Below are 23,008 nucleotides of genomic sequence, written 5' to 3'. Positions count from 1 at the left end.
GTTGTGCCAATTATAAATAAATTATCAAGAAGTGAAGTATTTGAGGTTTTCCTGATCTTGTAGATCGAACTCCTTGCGATTTCCTATTGCTAAGCGAGCCGTCCTTAGGCCTAATAAATGGAGTCCCTGAAACGCCGGTGGGGCAGTAGGTTTTAAACTTACAAGCTTATAAATTTCCTGTCAACAGAAAAGGAAACAAGAGAGATGTTTGCAACTACTATGGTATATCAGCTATGCGCGATCAAGCAGCTGCTAGTGGTAGTTTGCGATGACTTGTGAATGTTCTGAAAGTATGTCACATTTTTCCTCTCATATTTTTGTAAAGTATCGCAGAAATGTAATTACACCATTAGAATCGGTATTTCCTTTCTTGTGAATATATATTTATTACTAAAATCTCGCGTTAATATACTCAATTTTCAGTCCTAAGTTGAGTTTAAATCTTAGAAAATCTGAGAAATTTCAAACTGACAAAAAGTTCAAAAAACCTGTACATTTGAAATTCGTCTAAAATTCTGTGTTTCGTATTATGACAATCTCAAAATGCTGAAATATGCCAAATTACGTCAACTTTTCAAACCTCTTTTCAAAATGTATCTGGTGTGACTTTAACAATGTCGACGGTTCATTGATTGAAAAGTACAGTTTTTACACCACTTTTTTTAATTTATTTGTTGCCATGATCTTAAAAAAAAAACTAAAAAAAATATATCCTTATGTGCGACGTATAGCTTCTAACTTCAGCTTTTGTAACACTAAGTGAAAATTTTTTAGGCTTTCCGTAGCTGATCTACAGTCGTTTTCCGAAGCATGTTTTTCGTTTTTTTTTTCTTAGACATTGATTAACGGAAAACTAAAGTATTTAAGGCAAGGGAGGTGACATCCCTATCCTTTGTCATTGATTTTGACAACCGTCAAAATTACGGGCCCACGATTAACAAACCTGACATTTTGCTGTCAAGGAACCGGACTAGATGTCAAATCCTTGAGAATTATGAATGATTGCACACTAACACAACAATCATTCTGGTTCCTCATTGGTTGAAATTTTGACTTTTTCAACTCTGTACTGCTTTGAGAGGAGAACACCATAAACGTTTCTCCCGATGGATAGAAAAAAAAGAAAAAGATTCTTGTTCGCACGAAGAACTAGATTGCCATCCCCCTGATTTAAGGTGAATAATGTTTGAGAACCATATTACGTTGCAAGGTTTTCAAAACTATAAATTTTGTAAAAATCGATTGAGAACCAAGAGAGATATATTGGTTTCAGTCAGGAGTCTCACTCCAGGGACTGTAACGGGTAAAAATTTCAGGGACGGATGAGGGTTAATTGCTTTACTTTTCTTTGGGAAGACGAAAATGAAATTAAAACAATCAAATGAAGTCTAACAGTACTCGTAACGGTAAAAATTTATTTAGCTCCGATTTTAACTTGCGGCCAGCCAAGTGAAAAGGTTTGACTTGAATGTGTCGAAAATTAGTGCTGGAAGTCCACTAGTGAGGCTACATTAGGCTACACTTTGTAGATTGGCCCAGGGGTGTCTCAATGCGCTCATAGTTTCGACTTCTTGACCCTCAAAAATCGAAATTTCAGTTTTCTAAAAAACGCATAACACACACACACACACAAACACATACAGGATCTCCATGAAACATGATGTTTCCTCGAAGAGATTCCTTTTTTCTTAACTCTAAGCGAGGATATGATGGCTTTCGAAGATATGATGGCTAGCATCTTACAAATGCTAAAACCACCAACCCACCGAATGTGTACTATGTATGCCGTGACCGGGATTCAATCTCATACCCCCTGGCTTAGAAGACTTGAAGGCTATCCTCTACGCCACGGGCGGCGATTTTTTTTTGCGAAAAATCGTCTTTGTGCGTTTTTTTCTTCTAAAAACCGACAAAGTCCCAGATAGTCGATTGGGGCAAGAATCTTTCGACGTTTCTTGCATTTTTTAGTCATCAGGTATAAAAATTGAAATTCAATATTTCCCCCCTTTAGTGATTTTCGAGGGTCAAAAAACCGGAACTTAGAGCGCTTTGAGGCATCCCTAAATCAAGTCCGATAAATCTGACATTTTGCACAGGTCAGCTTTTCGGGCCAATCTTCAAAATGTAGTATATGGTCGGTTCACACCGCTTTGGTTTCGATACTTACCGGAAAGATGATGTCGAACTTTTCAACCAGCAATTTTTGAGTGGTTGATTGGTCCAGGGAGGATACTAAATTCCAACAGTTGTTGATACACACTCCCCGATCCAGATGATTGTGCCGGAAATGGCGGTAAGTATCGTTTGAGAAGTGCTGAAATATCATGAATATCGTTTTTTCTAAGATTAATGATGTTCAGAATGTATTTTTACCTCTATCAAGTTCCAAACTGTAGAACTGCTGTCTGGTTTGATGATGGAACGTGCTACACAGTACACCGGATGTGACGTTTCTACAACTTCCATGCAATCGTCGTAATCATCGTATGCATGCAGCTTTGGCATTTGATGGTACTGGTCCACTGAAAAATAAAAACCATTTCTTCTCATTCCAGTTATTCACTAAATTGATTGAGAACTTACTATCAATGAAATGGTTACTTCCCACTAATCCTAGTAACGCCTGTAAAATTGTTGAAAGCCACATGGTGATCCGAGTACAAGAGACTTCTAGACCAAAGCGACTAACCACCGACTAATTCTAACAGTGTACTAGTTACTAGTTGCTTCTGATTTAGGGACGCTTCTGCCGAAAAGCCAGGGAGGTGATAATTACTCTGAATGCTAACAACCAAACTCTGGAACGACCATGCCGGCTGCATATTGCGATGGCGCTTGGCCTTGCAACGCGTCCGAAATTATGAAAGCTTTGATTTAGTTCAAATAGAGTCGAAATGTTAGCCCAGGTCAGGATTGCATACCAAATTTGAAGAAAATTTTTCGAGGTTTATTTCTATTCCGTCATGCATGACGTATAAGTAGAGTTATTCCATGTAAATTGTGCGATGTGAAAAGTTATCCTTATCCTTCATTTGCCAAATTTGCTTAAAAGACTTCCTATGTGAACTTCAACAAATTTTCAAAATTTTACAACGAATCGTTAATCCCTTATCTATAGACTTTTCCTCTAGACTTCTTCCTTGCATTCTTCGGGAAAGTCGATCATAGATTTGAAACCTTTATTTTAGAAATATTTGTAACATTCTTTGGCTTTGATAAAAAGTGTACTAAATTTTCGATCGATTTTTTTTATTATTTAAAAAAAATCCTGGAAACGAGAGCTAATGGAGAAAATGCAGTTTCATATTTCAAATCAGCGCCCCCAAATTATTAAAAATCAGCTCTTAATTTATTTGCTCCTGGGAAGAATGTGAATTTTGCTATAAAGGTCTAAAATCAAGTTATTTATTTATTTATTTTATTTATTTACATAGTATTCCGTCTCACGTCAAAATCAAGTTAATGTTTCCTTATCCGAGGAAAAAAAACAAATTCTAATCAACTTGGCACACGTGTATCCTCAAGTCCATTGCGGGCCCTTTGACCAACAAATAATTGAAGGTTTCCACTGATAATCGCCCTAACCTCGCAGAGTCCCAATAAAAAAAAAGTTCACGGTGGTGGTTTTCATCGTAAGCCTCTGCTTCTTATTGCGATTACACGCCTGTATAAAAGGTCAGATTGTGATGTTTTCGCACACGTGCCACACTATTTATAATAGCCGGTATCCGTTGAGAGAAGTGAACTGGATCTATGTTTTGGATGGTGAATTTTATTGAAGCGCATGCATGGGGCGTGTTATGGCAACCTTGACGAAGACTGACAGTGTTTTGGAGAAATTGATCGTTTCATGATCCACTGTTTTCATTATTTTCCCAGAGGATTTTGAGTAAGAAGACTTTGATTTTGATAATTTAATTTCGATAATATTCTGGCTGACCTAAGAAAATTTCTCAACATAATATGTTTTCGTGTGAAATTTGTATGGAAATTTTCGGCAAAGTGCATGAAAATCCAATAATGTACTTTTACTCTTTATGTTTTAATATATGTCTTCAGCATGCTAAGGACGGTAACAAAAAAGTGGACACGGAATATTGAATGTTATTAATCTAGAATAATCTAGAATTCCTAAAATTATGAGGAATTGTTTGTTAAACTCTGCTATTAGCAATACACGTAAAAAAAATGTTGATAAAGTTGGTTTACAGCTGAAAAAGGTGGAGTTAAACCATATTGTTGGACGAATCAATTCTGCTCAAAGTATGTGCGAAATTGTTATTACCTACTTATTAAATGAGCTAAAACACCAAAGAAGCATTTCTGCTTAAAAATTTTCAAAAATAATGCTGAAAGTGTGTAGTTTACAAGGATTCTTTTTGTTAATTTTTTTTGTGTTTGAAAAATGAGAAGAGCCAATCAAAGAGCAATGAGGCAAATTTATTTTGCGCAAATCTTCAGAAACATACTCAATTCTTAAAACGTGACGTTCAAAATCAACTTAAAGTCGTGCTGCAACTATGAGTTTTGTGATAAAACGTTACCACACAGTTATGAGAATCCGCAGAAGAAGATTAGGGGTCCAAATAATTTATTTTATCAGAAGTTAGAACCTGTAAGCGAACGTATACAGTTTTAGGCAGAATCTTTATAATTCGCCCAGGAAACTATAGAACGGCTCCATTCAAAGTTTTGACGAAAACTGTTTTCCAATTTGTTTGGCATTTTTTCTTGAAATTTCATCAAATTTATGATAACATTTGACATAAATTAAAATTTTACAGCGTTCAATACGTATAATTAGCATTTAATAGTGATTTTAGCAAGATTCTGGATCAAAAACACAATTCGAAAAAAAAAAACGTTTTACAGTTATGACTGCATTTGCAAAACTATTGGACCAATTTTCATCAAAAATACCATTTTGGAATCGTCTTAAAAGTTTCTTTGATGTTATCATATTTGGAATTAGGCTGGAACAAATATCAATTTCTTCTTTTGTCACCCCCCCTTCGAAATTTCCAAAAAACCCGAAGGGGAAAAAAAATAAGTTTGAAGTAATTTATGAAATATCTGAAAAATTACAAGACCAAACAACAAATTTAAGAAGATGGGAGTTCTTCCACCTTTTGTTTTCTTGATTTGATTGAACTATTTGATAAAAATTTACTTGATTTATAAGTTTTGTGCAACGATATAGTATGCAATTTTGTTGCATACAAGCTTCCGTGCAATTTATTCCAATTTATTTGTTTTTCGCATTATTTTTTATTTCCCCCCCTCGTAATGTTCCAACTTCGAGTGGCAAAAGAAGGATTTGAAATTTGTTACGGCCTTATTGTAAAATTTCACATAAATTTGAAATGGTCTGTTAATTGTGCAGGTCCACTTTGTAGCCAGTCGATCGAACGTGGGGGAATACTCTGTACATCCTGTTGCGGGGACGATTGTACCTGGACTGACTGCACCTCTCGCTTGAGTCTGTGAGAAGCAGGCGCGGTCCTATGGGGGGGGGGAGGAGGGGGGGTGATCGGGATGACCACCCCCCCCCAAACGGCAAAAATCCGTTACAAAATACCCGCAAAAACTCGAAGTTCTATAAAAATTTAGAACTTTTGTTAGTAGATGTGCTTTCCAATTTTAAAAATTTTCCACTTCGTGGGGGTGTTTATTCACCAAAAAAGTTAATTTATCACTTAAAAAGCTCAATAGCTTAGCTTAGCTTAGCTTGATCGACTACTCACATCCACCTTAAGTCATTGAACCCGAAACTATTACTGAAACTGATTTGATACTTTTGTGTTCGACTTTATTCCGTCATCATTAATACTTAAACATTTCGGATTCCATAACCGCTACTCCGTGATTGACCGAGGCCATCAATTTTGTCCAGAGGTCAAAAGAATCGTGTCTGGGATTGACAGCATATTCTCAATGAACAAAATTGAGGCTCTCTCTTTATACATCAATAACGGCGCCGGCCACGTCCTAGTAGTCAATAGATAGAGAGGAAAATAAGAGAAAAGGATGAAAGAAAACAAAGTCATGCTTTAGGACTGAGGTCACTTCTGCATCCTAGCAAAACAATTTTGGTGCGGATGTGGGGAAAAGGGATATGATCAGGAAACACTTTTGACAAGTGTAAAGATCTCGTTTTCGAAACCTATTTCCCTATGCTTCTAGTGTTTACTATAAGGATCTAATTTTTTGAAAAATCCAAAAAGAATGTGATTGGCACTGTTAGCACTACTAATAGGAAATAATGCAATGATATTTGTTTTAAAAATAAAAAGGTGCTTGATTTTTTCATGAGTAATTAAATTCGCTGTGTTTCAAGTTCGTTGACGTGTAACTAACATATGCCTCATTTAGAATAAAACAATTGTAAGATTTATAATGAGGCTGAAGGCCATATATCCAGAAATCTCCATGCCGAGTTTTTGGAGAAAAGGTAGTGTAACTTGGAAATCACCCTGACAGGTAATGAAGTCGCATGAGATTTCTTCTCTTAATCTCCTGAGCTCTCTACTGAAACGTCTGTACTTCTGAAGAGGTAATACTCAAATTTATCAGAGGTTTAAATTTACATGCTTTTTGCATCTGATTCTTTTACTTTAGGTAAGAAAAGTAATAACTTTTCGATATCTTGAGACTTGGTTTGATTGTATCAAATTCAATACTTTTTGTCAAAATTTTGTTCATAAAATTGTATAGCTGCTTCAAGCACAGTAGCCAAAAATAGTGCGACATTCAATGGAAAATGGCATTTAGATTCTTCTTATTTTTTTCTTCTCTACCGAACTTGTTTGCTCTTTTTTAGACATCTTAACTTCGGAAAAATAATCAAAGTTAAGTAATTTTTGTTCATTTGATTTGCTTTCTTAATACTGTACGAACATTATAAAAAGTCTTAAGATTTGGGTTTGAATTCTCTGATTTTATTAACATTTTTCTAAAAGCCTATATTCTATATTCATTTAATGAATAAAGAAAAATATTTAATCTATTGGTTTTCAAAAGAATATCAACTTTCAGTTATTTCTGGGACTTGTTAGGTTTTCTTTTTAAAAAAATATTACTATTTAAATGTGTTGTTTTCAACTTCCTCAACTTATTCAACACCTGGAATTGACTTTGCAATCCAATAATCTGAAAGTTTAAGTAAATTTATAGTAAATTTTAGTAGATTTTGAGTTTCCTTGTCTATTCAAGTGGATATTAATGAAAAGTTAATATACTTAATTATACAGTGTGACTTCTGATAACGATTTTACCGAGCAATGTTTGACAGCGTGTTTTACTCATACTAAAGCGATTTATAGTAAACATTTTAATAATATTAGAAATTTTTGAAACTAATATCATTTCAAACTAATAATACCGTGATCCGAGGTAATATTGATCACTTTTTTCAATATTTTTCGATTATTTTTTCTGTTAAGGGAAATGTGACATTTTTTATATTTTTTAAACCAGTACTGGACTCTTATGAACGTAAAACATAAGTGCCGAGCGTAGGTGCCCAGCGTCGGTACCAGCATCCCGACAATAGCACGTGTAGAAACACCGAAAGAAACGGATAAGCATGCGCATGCCAACGAAAGGTTAGATAGCTGTAAGCAAAACTGTAACAACTTCCCCCACAAACATCTGATTAAAGGCCAACAAAATTGTAAAATGAACAGAATCCTCGTGTAGTGGTTATTTTGAGTGCCGTGACTTTCTTGCCTTAATCGTGGTGGTTGTCCCGGCTTGACGATTGAAGTGGGTAAGTAGGTGAGTATGCTATTCACCACTTCCTGGACACATCACCTGGACACGGAGGGTTTAGCCGCGACGACACGTGACTTATCGTCGACTTTCTTCGGCGGCTCGCGATGGTTTATGTTGCACGGCCAGGAAACAGCCGTTGGTGTTCCGAAACTAGGGGTGTTGCAGTTTCGTTTTTGCCACCCGAGTGGAATTCCCTTTTCGAATGGAAACCTTTTGGATCTTTTAAAATTTGATTTAAAAATCGTTTTCGTCGCTGTTCAGAATTTGATGCTTTGGGGTGACATTGATCAGTCTTTATTCTGACGGTTTAACGCGTTTTCTTGAAAATAAAGGATACAAAACACCTTCATAATTTTTAAAAATGCTAGTGTATTAGTTTAACCTTGATTTTTAACGTTTTATTTCAAAAATAGTTATTATCGAAAAAAGAACTAATATGCTGCCTACATTTAGGGGAAAAATAATTATAATTGCAAAATAGTTAGAGCTTCAAAATACAAATGAAATTTTACCTTCACACATTCCCCTAGGCCCTCCCACTATTTCTATTTTCATATTTTTCTTCAAAGTTAACGATTTGATAGGGTTCCTATCCATTTTTCCAACACGGGCTTACTCTTGGAAAATGTCCTTATTTTTTAAATATCAAAAATATATCATTAAATGACTATAAAAATAGCACTATAACTGTTCATATACAAAGAAAAGAAGTTGTTCTTTCACCTTAAACAACCCGTTTGCTTCTAAAAGCTTGTTGGAATCATCAGGAGAGCTGTTTGTTTGCGAGCCTTGAAAAAATGGATATTTTAAGATTTTGAAATTAGATTTTTTACTAACAGAAAAAAATTTCAAATACAAACCAAATCTGCCTATTTGATACTCCATTAATAGGCTTTCAAACGTAGAAAACAGTTTTCAAGAATTCAAACTATAGACTGAGCTATTGATGATAATGTGGAAAAGTTTCATGTTGGTCAAAGTTACCCCGGTGATCAATGTTACCCCGTTTTACGGTACTTATAAAAAAAATTAAAAGCACTACGTTCAAGGGCAAAAAGAAATATTTTTCACATGATCAAATTTTTTCAGAGAATAATCTCGAATCCAACAAATTTTGAACATGGAAGCATACGTAAACTTACCGAAAATTAACAAAACGTCCATTGTAAACTAAGGAAAATGATAATAAAGAAACAACACTTATCTTAATGAGTCCTCCAAAGGTTACCGTCGTTCACTTAGGAAGATGATCCTGACCAGTCCGGAAGGCCAATCGCTAGTCCTTTTGACTCAATTCAGCACAAAACTCAATTCTTCAATTTTTAATTTATCACTTAAAAAGCTCAATATTGAAAAAAGTCGGTCCACCAAACTCAAGCAGCTGTAAGTTAGGATTCCCTGGACTGAATTATACCAAATAACTTTTGTTGATAAATTACTCAACAAAAGTGTGTTGTTGAGTGTTAATTTGGAATTTGCTATTAATAAAATGTAGGGACAACTTTTTTTTAATTGACACTAATTTCTCTCATATGCCTCAATTAACACGAGCAAATCGCAACAAATTTTAGTATTTGCTTCAAATTCAGAGCTTCTGAATTCTTGATTTTGTTTTGAATTTTAATGAAATGAAAAATTTGGAAAAGTCATATAGGGGGGTGAAATTGGTTATAACACTGAAATACTTGAAATATTTGTTCTGCTTTCATCATACATTTATTACCTTCAATTGTAAAATAAAAAATCGGGTTCTGAATCACAGTAAAGATTCTCTTTCGCGAGAATTTTTCACCTTCAATTAATCCACCATTCAAATACGAATTATTAACTTAAAATTAATAATCTATGTTATGAAATTCAAAAACAAGAATTTGAATTTTAGATCTGATTTTATTTAAATCTGTTTGAAATGTATCACATCAAACATTATATTATGGATGACTGTGAAAAAAAATACAAGTACTGTCAAACAGAAATCGAATATAAAATATTCATAGTAAGAGTTTAAATTTAAAAAAATCCTCTCAAGAGATTTCAGCAACAATAAATCGAAGAAAGAGATTACGTTTTATTACTTTTGCTTTTCCTATGAGTTTAAGTGCCAAAAAGGAACAAAAAAGTATTTATATCAGCTGTTTTAGGAATTGGTGTTGGAGATAGAGATTCAAATTCATCTCTAGAACCCAAAATTTGCATTCAAAACTATAACACAAGAAAACAAAATTCACATTTCCCGAAGTGCAAAGAATTTGAAAACTGATTTCAACTTATTTAGGAGCTCTCTATGCAGATTTGTATTGTAATTTTATCAGTTTTTTTTCGGTATAAATTTTGAAAATACAAGGCTCATTTGAGAAATTTGTGCACTTTTAAGCAAAAGTGTAAAATATAAAAAAAAAATTATAAAAAAGGTATTAACTTAATGATCAATTTTCATAAAGACTGTGAATAATTTACCATGAGAAAAAATTATAGAAGTAAGTATTTTTCTCCATTTTGTAAAATACGAAGATTATCTAGACTAATCTGTATTGTTTTTTCCGGGAATTTGTTACTTTTTAGCATTCTTCCCTCTGACCTGCATCGTTGAATGAATAAAGGATAATGAAAAGGTTTAACATTCGTGTTGTTGTTCAGGCTAGCTACTTCATCAATTATAATTGATCAATTATCATTGATCGATTTCATTTTGAACTGCTAAGTTTTAAAATTACTCAATGCCAGAAAATAAATAGGGGAAAAAACAGACAGAAAAAATCGAATTTGAGACGCAAAAAGCTTCCAAAATCAGTTTGCCACGGTTTTAATTTTTCCCTTGTGAATTAAAACTATCCCCTTATCATTCCACTATTTTTTCGGCAACAAGGCATTCTATCATGCAAAACAGTCAGAATATCTTTTAGTGATTTTTAACCAACACTCCTGGATTTATAGATCTACAGCAGTTATGTCACCGATACTGCTTTCAGCTCATATACACAATAACTTTGAGATTTTTTCATTTAAAATTTAGCTTAAGATTTGATATTCCTAATCTGAAAGCTTGGCTATTTCAATTGCAAATGATTGAGACTGTTCACTAAAGAAGAGTATTAACATTCAGAATTTCATAATTTCATAATTTTCTTTATAATTCAAAATTATTTAAAAAATTGGTAATTATGTGAAAGTGAACAAAGATTAATCACTTTTCTTTATAATTTTTATGTTATAATACAATTAAAATGGAAAATTTTGAATGAAAACTTTAAATTCAAGAGCAAATCAAATAAAATTCGGTTTCAGAATTTAGAAACTGATTTTGATAATCAGATTTTTCTACTTAATTTATATTCAAACTGTTGATTTTATAAATTGTTTTTTTTTTTTTTTTTGTTTCGATTATAGTCGTTTTACCATCATTATGGCATTCGCGACTTTATCAACGTTGCAGTTGGCGGATCGTTATTGAAAAACTTATCCGGTACAACTGTGTTCGATGTTTTCTCTTGGGCTCGAACTCACGGACATCGGCTCAGGAAGCAACAGACTAGCCAACTGAGCTATATCACAAGCCCCCATTTTATTTATTGTGTTTCCAAATTTAATACTGAATTTCCAAATCACGATTCCGTAAAATACCCCAATGAAGAATTCAATGCCCATTAGTTATGTTTGTTAATTTATTTATCGGGCTTATCGGTGAAAAGTAAAATACTTCCAATAAATTATAAAATACCAGAGCGCTAATATTTAGAAGCTCAGGAAAAAAATAAAGATAACTTGATTTTTTTTCTACGTGTTCATCTCTCAACATTGAAAAAATTACATTTATAACGAGGAAATTTTTTAAAGAGCTCTTAAAGTGACAATTCTAAAATACCAGATATACCTACAAATAATAAAAAATATCAACATTTTTAAGCAGTGGTTATTATAGATTCGCTGTTTGTTTTATAAAGGGATAACACCCCCTCCCCGCAACCCCTCCCTTCTCCTTTCGCTCACTCAAATTATTTTTTTTCACCAGATATTAACGTTCCTTTATATTGACTGATTATTGAAAATTGGAAAATCACCCCCTCCAAGAGCCGACTCTAGGACCGCCCCTGATTGAACTGGGCTTTTTTCTGGGATGGCATATTTGTGAAAATTGAAGGCATGGGCCTTTTTACCCCGCTGGTGCGCTTTGTACGGTTTTCTCCTATCTGCGAAAAAGACTGGCGCAATTTTCTTGTTTGTTTGGATAACGTTTCGCTGTAAAGCCTATCCCTTTTTTTACTTTATATCGCGTTTCCCTTTGTCTACCTTAACGTTTTGTTTCTCATCACAAATGACCTAACAGCAGCCGTAAGGAAGGTCAGGTTGCGATTTTTACTTTCAGTCAAAACGTCCGTCCCCTTGATCGTCTTGCGGTCAGTCCGATTGATGGCATACTTTTCGCACACGTGCCGCACGATTTGTAACGGACGATAGCTACCAGTTGGGAGAGGTGAACTGGTTTTATTAGTGTTTATGGCTTGTGAAAAGTATCGAAGCGCGTGGCTCATGTTATAACAAGCTGGGTGAAGGTGGACTGGACAGTCTTTTGGAGAAATTTATTGTTTCATCATTCATTATCATCATTATCTTCCCTAAGGGTTATGATGGTTTATTAGATTTTCGTTTTTATTATTTTCTTTCTCTCAAACTGATGTATCGAAAATTGGATCAATTGAAAAAAATGCATCAATCTAGGTATGAATTATATTTAAATGTATTTTCTTAAAACAATGTCACCTATCCTGTTAAGTAATTAAATAAATTATAAATACGTGGATCGTTGGAAATCGGGTACAGTCTATCGGAGGATTTTTTTCACAGATCACATGACATCTCTTCTTATTTTTATGTTATTTGTTTTGGTTCAAGCATCTAAGCTGCTACGCTATCATTGGCACGGACAATGTTATTGATCTCGGGTTCTGTTGGCACGGGTGGAGGCTTCATGGCTTGTTCTGAAAAATATTGTTTTCAAATTTTTTACATTAAATTAATTATGTGTTAACATACCAAGTTTCTTGGAGAATAACTGCTTCTGGAGTGCAGTTGCCGGAAATTCTAGCAACAGCGCCAGCATCAGTCCAATTACGTATGATGCAATCAATACCGTCAATGCTTTCGATAACTGAAATATTAAAAATAAATTACAAACTCAATTCTCAAGGAAATCAAAATGTTTTTGATTGTTGTTACATGATTCATCTTGCTGAAGTAAGCCACCTCCCGATTGCCGAAGAAAACATTCTTGAGCATAAACACGTGACAAACATAGGCACAGTAAGTCAACCGACCCAGGGGAACGAAGATCGAAAAATTGAGGAACCTCTTCAGCACCCCACTGTACTCGTAGATCACTCCATAGATTAATATGGCTCCCAGAAATATCCAACTGTGCTTCAGAGTCGGATAGAAAATGGCCATCCAGATCGAAGGTTTGGGGAAATCGTTCTCGTAGAAGATACTGTTCGCATACATCACCATGGCGCCCAGAGGGACGGTGCAGTAGAAGATTGCCTTCAAGTACTGAAAATAAAATTGGTAAAACAGTAAATTCCAGTGAACACCTAATAAAAACAGCCAACCGAAACTAACCCACGCGCGATTGCCGTCGTGAAACTTTTGACGCTGGTGGAAGTAGATTGCGCCCAGAAGTATGCCACCCAGATAGCAGCCCATGTTGGTATGGAACGGAATATAGATCTGGTGGTACATTCGATCGTACCAGTAGATGAATCTTTCGTCTCTGAAAAATGCAGAAAAATGATCAATTTTTACTCGCTGGTCTTTCAAACATACATTAAAGAAATTGGATCAATTATTTTCAGAAAAACAAATACTTCCATAGAATTATAAATACTCACTGCAAACGATTGATGAATGCTCCATCAAATGCGCCAAAGTAGATGATAAATCCCGGAATTATGTAAGCCAAAATTAAGGCTAAAGAATACAACGTGTTCCTAAGTTTTGGATACCTGTAATAAAAAAAACATATTTTTTACAGTTTACACCTAAAATCAAAATAAATATTTTAAACCTAGAAATTACATTAAGCATTTAAAACGAGACACCAAAATCAGAGTATAATTTCAAACTGAAATGTTTGCGTAATCTTGATTTAAAAAAATAAACCCAGAATCCTCATCCAGAATTGATAAATCTGTACTAAAAGCTCTTTGTGTTTTTGAGTTTTGCCAGAAATTTCATGGTTCCCAATTTCGAAATGTTATTATAATAGACATCAACCTTCTGAAACCCGAACTATAAATGGTATTCATTAGAATCGACATAAAACAAATCCAATCATTATATTAACCTACTTTTTGTGAAAAATGTTTCAAAATATGTAAAACAATCCATACTAATGGCGACTGTTTGACAAGCAGTAGTAAAAAGAGAAGAGCTAAGAGAATCACTTCCATCTGTACCGTTGAGCCGTCAACACGTACGCCGAAGCATCGTATCGTTGCTGTGTACCTGAAGAAACGTTTTACATTATTTATTTTGTCCTTACCTGTTTTTCAATCAGCACTTATCAGTGCTAAAATTATTTTAGTTTTCTTTTATTCATATTTTTCTCTATTCTTCCCAGCATGGGGATGACATCGGCTGGCTCAAGAGCCGGAAGAAAACGGATTGCCGAATCTAATTCAAGAAAAAAAATGAAATTTCCAATTCATTCGATGTCCTTCATAACAACGTGGATAAGGAAATATTCATATTTAATTCTGATAAGAGTACTAAGAAACTTTCTCCTTCGTATACTCTTAAAAATGAAAAGGTTATACCAATTACGGTCACGATTTCAGACTTCAATGCCTTTCGAAAAGAAATCGTCACTTCCGTCAAGGATGTGAAGATTTCTTTTCAGATCGGTCGAATGGGAACTGCTCCTATATTGGCGGAATCTATTAATGATTTTCAAACGAATTTAAATTACTTGAATAATAAAAAATACCATTTTTTTTTACGTACGACACTAAAAGTGATCGTCCTTTCAAAGTTGTACTTCGTGGTCTCACCGGATGAAATCACAACACAACTGAATTAAATTCTTTGTTAGGTTTTTCTCCGATTCAAGTAATTCAAATGAGGAAAAGAACCAGCACGAATAATACCAGTAGTAATGGTTTTGCTCCTGAGCTTTATTTGATCCATTTTAAAAAGGATTAGGTTAATAATTTGCAAATTCCCGTGAACCCGTGAATGAATTTTCATCTGGATCTCATGCATGATAAAATAATTATTGCAAAAACATTAAACAGTCAATGTGGACGACCCCTTTTTCTGTCGTCTTATAGAAAGTTTGTGGTTAGGAATCGATTCCTCGTCCTGCAAAACTTTCGTATTTGAAAATCGAAAATATTCTGGATGACCCCTTTTACTGATTCTTTGTTAAAATTTGACACGTGAAATCAATTACATGTGCTGTAAAACTCCCATGTGCAAATTTTCATTATGATCCGATGTCACGATGTGTTTATAGAAAATGTTTAAAATAAAAAATACAGTAACTCTAATTTTTTCAGAAATGAAAAATTTAGCCTTTTCTGAATCATTTTCAAGCAAAATTAAAATATTTGGTCGGTGAGTCCCCATACGTTTTGTTTTTTTGAAGATTTGTAGTCCATATTTAAACTTTTTTATCTGCAAAACTATTCCAGTGCAATGGAAAAGTAATTTTTTTCATTGAAAATTTTTTTTTATTTTTATTCAAGTTTTTGTCATTCTGGTTTGGATAACTGGTTTGGATTTTATGTAAAACTAATTTTTATTTGAACATTTTTTTAAATTTTATTATTTGGAATATCTTTGTTATAATCGGTGTTATCCAAATGTTACATGAATATATTTCATATGTGTATATAATGGAGAGCTTATTCTGGTTAAAAAAATTTTATCATACAGGAGTAAGAACAGTCCAACATTTGATTGGTTTCCAAAAAAAAATTTAAAAACCTTATCTTTCATTTGAAAATTGTTCTTTGAAATATTTCCACAATATTTACAGGCTTTGATGCATATGGGTACGCACTTTAGAAAACAAACATTAAATTTTCGATGATACCACTCGTTTATGGCATTTTTAAATTCTGTTTACCTCAGATTAAATTTAAACATATCTAAGCAGACCAGTTTCAATAAAGTTTAAAATATAAAATTTAGTTAAAAGTTAAATAGCACTGACATCCGTTTATCTTCCGCTACATAACATCAATTTTAAATTTCTTTTTCTCATATTGATGGTGAATAAATTTTCTATCAATCATTTGAACTTAATTTATGCTTAAGATACTGTTGTTATTTTCGAATTCATGATCAATAAAACGATGAAAAACGATTTTTTTTAAAGAGAAATTTCAACTTTATTGACGTTTTTAGACCAAATTTATGCGTTTTTATTTATTTTCGATTTAATGGATTTCTATGGTTTTTTAAAATCAATGATTTCTATAGTTTTTACCATAATTAATGTAAAATTGTAGAAGTTATGATTTTTTTACTGTAACATTTATGCTTCATTAATGTTCTATTTAATTATAATGAAGAACTTCAGTGTACAGAAGAATAACTAAAATGAGTAGGGGATGCACAAAATATGATGATTCTTACGCACTACAGGCTAGCTTGCTATCGATCATTTGCAAGTCACTTTTGCCAACAATACTGTTAATTTTTGTAAATTTAAGATCGACAAAAAGATTGAAATGCTTTTTTTTTGGAAAAAATTAAATTTATCACAGTTTTAGACTTGATTCTTCCATTAAATAAAATTATTTCCAAAAAACTGTAAAATTCAATTTAAAATAAAGAACTCGAGAGATTATTAAAATAATATAGTGGGTTGGACACCGTAGAAGCTAAGATTATTTGACCTTAACAGTAACTCTTTTAATAAAATGTAAGAATCACAGAGTGCAACAGGGTCACAAAAATTGGGCAAGAAAATATTTATAACTAGCTGATCCCATACGAACTCCGTTTCGCTTTCAACTTGGAATACGTCATGAACAGTTTGTATGAAAGCCAATTGCAAGCATTTTCCAAATGCACTTCTGAAGTCATTGTTAAGTAATAATTGGAAAAATATTGGACGATCACTTTGTCTGTCTTCTGCTACTAAATTTGAAATCAGGAATCAATAAACCGTGCCAAAAAACCTCCGTTTATAAATCTCCACTCAATCGTTGCATAACAACGCAATATAGCCAAAAGCTAAACCCCTTTCAGTGGCCTCTTATACAATCTTTGTTATCTGAAATCGATTGCCCTTCCCTCAAAACTCCCGTGTGCAAATTTTCAAAGCAATCCATTGTATAATAACGTCAATTTTGCTAAAAACAGTGAAAAATTAATTTATATGGACGACCCCTGGCAAAGCATTTGACATCTGAAATCGGTTGCTCGTCCCTGAAAACTATCGTGTGCAAATTTTCATCCCAATCTGATGTAAAATAACGACGATATTGCAAAAAATATTGAAAGGTTAATATGGACGACCCTCTTTTCCGGCCCCTTACACTGAATTTAATACCTGAAATCCATTGCTCATCTCTCAAAAATCTCGTGTACCAATTTTCGTCTGAATCCGATGTATAATAACGACAATATCGCATCAACAGTGAATAGTAAATATGGATGACCCCTTTGGCCGACCCCTGATTTTAGTTTGGATAAGTGAAATCTATTGTTAATCCCTAATAACTTCTATGTGCAAATTTTCATCCCAATCCGATGTATAAAAACGTCAATATCACTAAGATATTGAAAAGTTAATATGGACGACCCCTTTTGCCGGCCCTTTACACTGAATTTGATACCTCAAATCGATAGCACGTCCCTCAAAACTATCGTGTACCAATTTTCATCTGAATACGATGTATAATAACATCAATATCGAAAAAATAGCGATAAGTTAATATGGACGACCCCTTTGGCCGACCCCTTACACAAAATCTGATACCTGAAATCGATTGTTCGTGTTCGTGAGTGTTTTCATGTGCAAATTTTCAACACGATCCGACAAAAAGTAACGTCAATATCGCGAAAACAATATTTGTCTTCTATGGACGACCCCCTTCAGAAGGGGTCATCCGAAAATCTAAAAACATTTTTCATTTTTCCTGGTTTTAATGAGCATCCATGCCAAATTTCAGACCTCTAGCTCTTAAGACGGCTGAGTCTATAGAGGACAAACAAACAAACAAACATACAGAAATTGCATTTTATATATATAGATTAAACAAAGTTAAAGGAAACTCCATTATAAGATCATTGTATCAAAAGACAGTAACAAGCAAAATTTCTGCTAGATTGCATTGTCTCTGAAGTGCAAATGGAATTTTGAGACATTTAACTCAGGAGAAGTATAAAATCTGATTTGTCTTCAAACATTGTTTTTAACGTATCGTTTACTTTTCAATATTCATCATCGTATTATTTTTATCAAAGCCTAATTTAAGGCAAACGTTTGTACTCCAAATCGCATCACTATAAGCGTTATCATAAAAAAGTTATAGTGGTTCCTAGTGTTTACTAATTTTCTGAATCATTGGTTTTTTTTAATGAAATTCCCCCCAGTGTTGTCACAATCAGAAAATCTAAAGATAATGGATTCAAATGGATTCATATATTGATTCATATCATTCTAGATCATTTTAATAATTTCAGATAATTGACATTCTCAGACTGCTGACAGGATTTGCCAGCCAATTTTGAAATTTTAGGCTTAGAAGATACTTTTTAAGCATTTTTGATGTTTAAGCAGCTTTGTAATTTGTTTAAAAAAAAAATGAAAATTTTTCGAAGTTTTTGATGACATTGTTGAGTTATCGGTTCAATTTTAAAATACTGAATGTTTAAACTAAGAGAATAAGCACCTCTGAAATAATAAAACACCAAAAATGTATTTATTTTTTGAAGAATTCAAATAGAAATTTTTCAAAAAAATGTTTTGTATGGGGGGTCACCGACAAAATATTTTAATTTTTGGTGGAAATGAGCCGGAAAAAACTCTTCTTTTTGCGCATGCAAAAATTAGCGTTACTATATTTTTTTTTCTTTAAGTCCTTCTACGAAACACACCGAGATGTATAATCAAGATAATGGAGCTTATTCTGAGAGTCACGCGACGTGATGTGCAACATTTCACATCGTTGAACCGACTCCAGAAACCACTCTTGACTAGAAGTTTCTGCTCAAATGTCCTGTGATAAATTTTTGGAGCTCATTCATACTAACGTTTCTTCTTTGAAACATTTCCTTGAATGAAACATTTCAGGATGATGAAGTGGAATTTTATGAGTCAAGTCGCTCGACTCGCAGAATAACCCCCAATATAGCAAAAACAGTGAACAGATAATATGGGCGACCATTTTTGCCGACTCTTGACTCGAGATTTGAAACCTGAAACAGTTAAGCGTTTCTCAAAACTTCTATGTGGAAATTTTCATCTCAATCCAATGCATGATAACGTCAATACCGCAAAAACATTGAACAGTTTATATGGACGACCCCTTTCGCAAACCTCTGAACTATAATTCGACTCCTAAAATCAATTAATCGTTCCTTGAAACTCTCACGTACCCAGTTTCTACCTTAATCCAATGTATTTAACCTTTTGGTCGACCCTTGACCCTGAATTTGAAATCTGGAATCGATTGATCGTTCCTCAAAATACTCTTGTGCAAATTTTCTTCAAAATCAAAACTATAATAACGCAAATGTCGCAAAAACATTGAACAGTTGATATGGACGACCCCTTTTGCCGACCCCTTCTACAAAATTTGATAACTGGAATCGATTGTCCGTTCCTTAAAATTCTCGTCAGCAAATTTTCATCTCAATCCAATGCATAATAACGAAAATATCGTAAAAACATTAAAAAGTTGATATGGACGACCCTTTTTGCCGATTCTAGACCCTGAATTTAATACCTGGAATCGATTGCTAATCCCTCAAAACACTCATGTGCAAATGTTCATATCTATCCAATGCATAACAACGTCAATATAGTAAAAACACTTAACAGTTCATATGGACGACCCCTTTTGCCGACCCCTGACACAAAATTCAATACCTGGAATCAATTTCTCATCTATTAAAACCTCTATGTGCAAATTTTTGTCACAATCCGACGCAAAATAACGTCAATATCACGAAAACAATATTTGTCTTGTATGGACGACCCCCTTGAGAAGGGGTCATCTAAAAATCTGAAAACATTTTTCATCATTCCTGGTCCTAATGAGTATCCATGCCAAATTTTAGCTCTCTAGCTCTTAAGATGGCTGAGCCTATAGAGGACAAACAAACAAACAAACAAACCCACAAAAATCGTTTTTTATATATATACTAGCTGATCCCATACGAACTCCGTTTCGCTTTCAACTTGGAATATGTCATGAACAGTTTGTATGAAAGCCAATTGCTAAGCATTTTCCAGATGCACTTCCGAATTTATTGTTAAGTAATAATTGCAAAAATGTTGGTCGATCACTGAAATTCATTGCTCGTCTCTCAAACTCTCATGCACAAATTTTCGTCTGAATCCGATGTATAATAACGACAATATCACATCAACAGTGAATAGTTAATATGGACGACCCCTTTGGCCGACCCCTGATTTTAGTTTGGATAAGTGAAATCAGTTGTTTGTCCCTAATAACTCCTATGTGCAAATTTTCACCCCAATCCGATTAAAAACGTCAATATCACTAAGATACTGAAAATTTAATATGGACGACCCCTTCTGCCGGCCCCTTACACTGAATTTGATACCTCAAATCGTTTGCACGTCACTCAAAACTATCGTGTACCAATTTTCATCTGAATCCGATGTATAATAACGTCAATATCGCGAAAACAGCGAACAGTTAATATGGACGACCCCTTTGGCTGACCCCTTACACAAAATTTGACACCTGAAATCGATTGCTCGTCTTTCAAAACACTCATATGCAAATTTTCAACACGATCCGACAAAAAGTAACGTCAATATCGCGAAAACAATATTTGTCTTGTATGGACGACCCCCTTCAGAAGGGGTCATCCGAAAATCTAAAAACATTTTTCATCCTTCCTGGTCCTAATGAGCATCCATGCCAAATTTCAGACCTCTAGCTCTTAAGACGGCTGAGTCTATAGAGGACAAACAAACAAACAAACAAACATACAGAAATTGCTTTTTATATATATAGATATGTAGATGTAGATGAAAATTTTGCAAAACTAGTAGAGGACATTTTGGAAATTAACTAAAATTCTGAAAAAGCCCCAGAAGCCAATTCCTATTTTGAAAGATGGAGATAAACTTCTTTAAACTAACGCCGAAAAAGCACGAAAAATTAGCCCAACAGTTTGAGTCTGCTCATGATTTTAATTTAAACGTTGTAAGTCCAATTGATGCTCAAATTTCCCTTGAATTTGATGATATTCTTTCTAAACAAAATGTATGGGTCAATTTTATACAATACTAGCTGATCCCGTACGAACTTCGTTTCGCTTTAAATCATTGGTACGTCAAAATGAGTTTAGAAAATGAATTCGAAACATTCTTTCGACAATTTTGGGGAAAAAATTCAACAGTGTTTAAAATCGCTACTATTACTATTACTTGAAATTCAAATTAAACGGTTGATTGGCTTTTTATTAAAATTTATGTGAGAGTGTTTTCTTCTCGATCGGTTGCAAAATCTAGACATTATGGCAGAAACATGTACTATTTGTTTGTGTGCACGACTCTTTTGCTTGACCTTCACACTTGAATTGGTATCAATTAACTGCCTCCAACAAAATTATTGCACAAAACACTGAACTTTCAATGAAACCCTCTTTTTCTGTCCCATGGCCCGAAATTCGATAATTGGAACCAATTTTACGTTCCTCAAAACTCCCTTGTGCCATTTTTTCTTTTCAAATTATATGTAAAATAACGTCAGGAACTTGAAAACAATGATCAGTGAATATAGACGCCCCTTTCGCCGACCCTTGACACGGAACATGCTACCTGGAGTCAATTGCTCATAGTTTATAACCCTCATCTGAACATTTTCATCTCAATCCGATGCATGATCACGACAATATCGCGAAAACAGTGAGCATCTAACATGGACGGCCTTTTTTTGACCACGATTCAAAACTTGACACCTGAAATCAATTATCTTTTCTGTTAAACTCCCATGTGCCAATTTTCATTACAATTCTATGCTCACTCAAGAAAGTATCGTAAAAACAGTGAACAGATAATAACCCCTTTTGCCGACCCCTGAGTCAAGATTTGAAACATGAAAGCAAAAGAGCGTCCCTCAAAACTCCTATGCGGAATTTTTCATCTCAATCCAATGTAGAATAACGTCAAAATCGCAAAAACAATTAAGTTGGGTATGGACGACTCCTTCAGCCGACTTCTGATCCGCAATTCGAAACTTGAAATCGATTGCTCGTCTTTCAAAACACTCATGTGCAAATTTTCATCACAATCCGGTGTATAATAACACCAATATCGCAAAAACATTAATCAGTGAATATGGACGACCCCTTTGGCCAACCCCTGACCTTAAATTTGATAACTGTAATCGATTGCTCGTCTCTCAAAACACTCATGTGCAAATTTTCATCACAATCCAATGTAAAATAAAGCCAATATCGCAAAAACATTAATCAATGGATATGGACGACCCATTTTGCCGACATCAACCCCTAAATTTGATAATTGTAATCGATTGCTCGTCTCTCAAAACACTGATGTGCAAATTTTCATCACAATCCGATGTATAATAACGCCAATATCGCAAAAACATTAATCAGTGAATGTGGACGACCCCTTTGGCAAACCCCTGACCTTAAATTTGATAACTGTAATCGATTGCTCGTCTCTCAAAACACTCATGTGCAAATTTTCATCACAATCCGACGGAAAATAACGTCAATAACGTGAAAACAATATTTGTCTTGTATGGACGATCCCCTTCAGAAGGGGTCGTCCAAAAATCTAAAAACATTTTTCATCATTCCTGGTCCTAATGAGCATCTATGCCAAATTTCAGATCTCTAGCTCTTAAGACGGCTGAGTCTATAGAGGACAAACAAACAAACAAACAAACAAACAAACATACAGATAATTGCTTTTTATATATATAGATTTTTACTTCTGATCTTCCTGATGTACCAGAAGGAAAAGGCCTAGATCAGAGGTCAGCAACCCTTCGGACCA

The 23,008-nt window shown here is 34.1% G+C and overlaps 1 protein-coding gene across 1 annotated transcript in view; it reads right to left on the bottom strand.

The window, feature by feature from the left end:
• Positions 1-12,486: 12,486 nt before the first annotated feature.
• LOC129757593 (nose resistant to fluoxetine protein 6-like) overlaps positions 12,487-23,008 on the bottom strand; it is a 54,358-nt gene continuing 43,836 nt past the window's right edge. Inside the window, exons 7-11 of the mRNA XM_055754865.1 lie at positions 13,656-13,769; positions 13,387-13,537; positions 12,988-13,317; positions 12,805-12,919; positions 12,487-12,749 (exon numbers count right to left, since the gene is read on the bottom strand). Coding sequence (XP_055610840.1) covers positions 12,667-12,749; positions 12,805-12,919; positions 12,988-13,317; positions 13,387-13,537; positions 13,656-13,769 — 793 coding nt within the window. The 3' untranslated portion in view covers positions 12,487-12,666. The remainder of the gene's footprint in view (positions 12,750-12,804; positions 12,920-12,987; positions 13,318-13,386; positions 13,538-13,655; positions 13,770-23,008) is intronic.

This window comes from Uranotaenia lowii, chromosome 3 (assembly GCF_029784155.1).
Source record: "Uranotaenia lowii strain MFRU-FL chromosome 3, ASM2978415v1, whole genome shotgun sequence".
Taxonomy (NCBI): Eukaryota; Metazoa; Arthropoda; class Insecta; order Diptera; family Culicidae; genus Uranotaenia; species Uranotaenia lowii.
The sequence above is the reverse complement of the archived record's forward strand: the minus strand, read 5'-3'. Positions and strand labels throughout refer to the sequence as shown.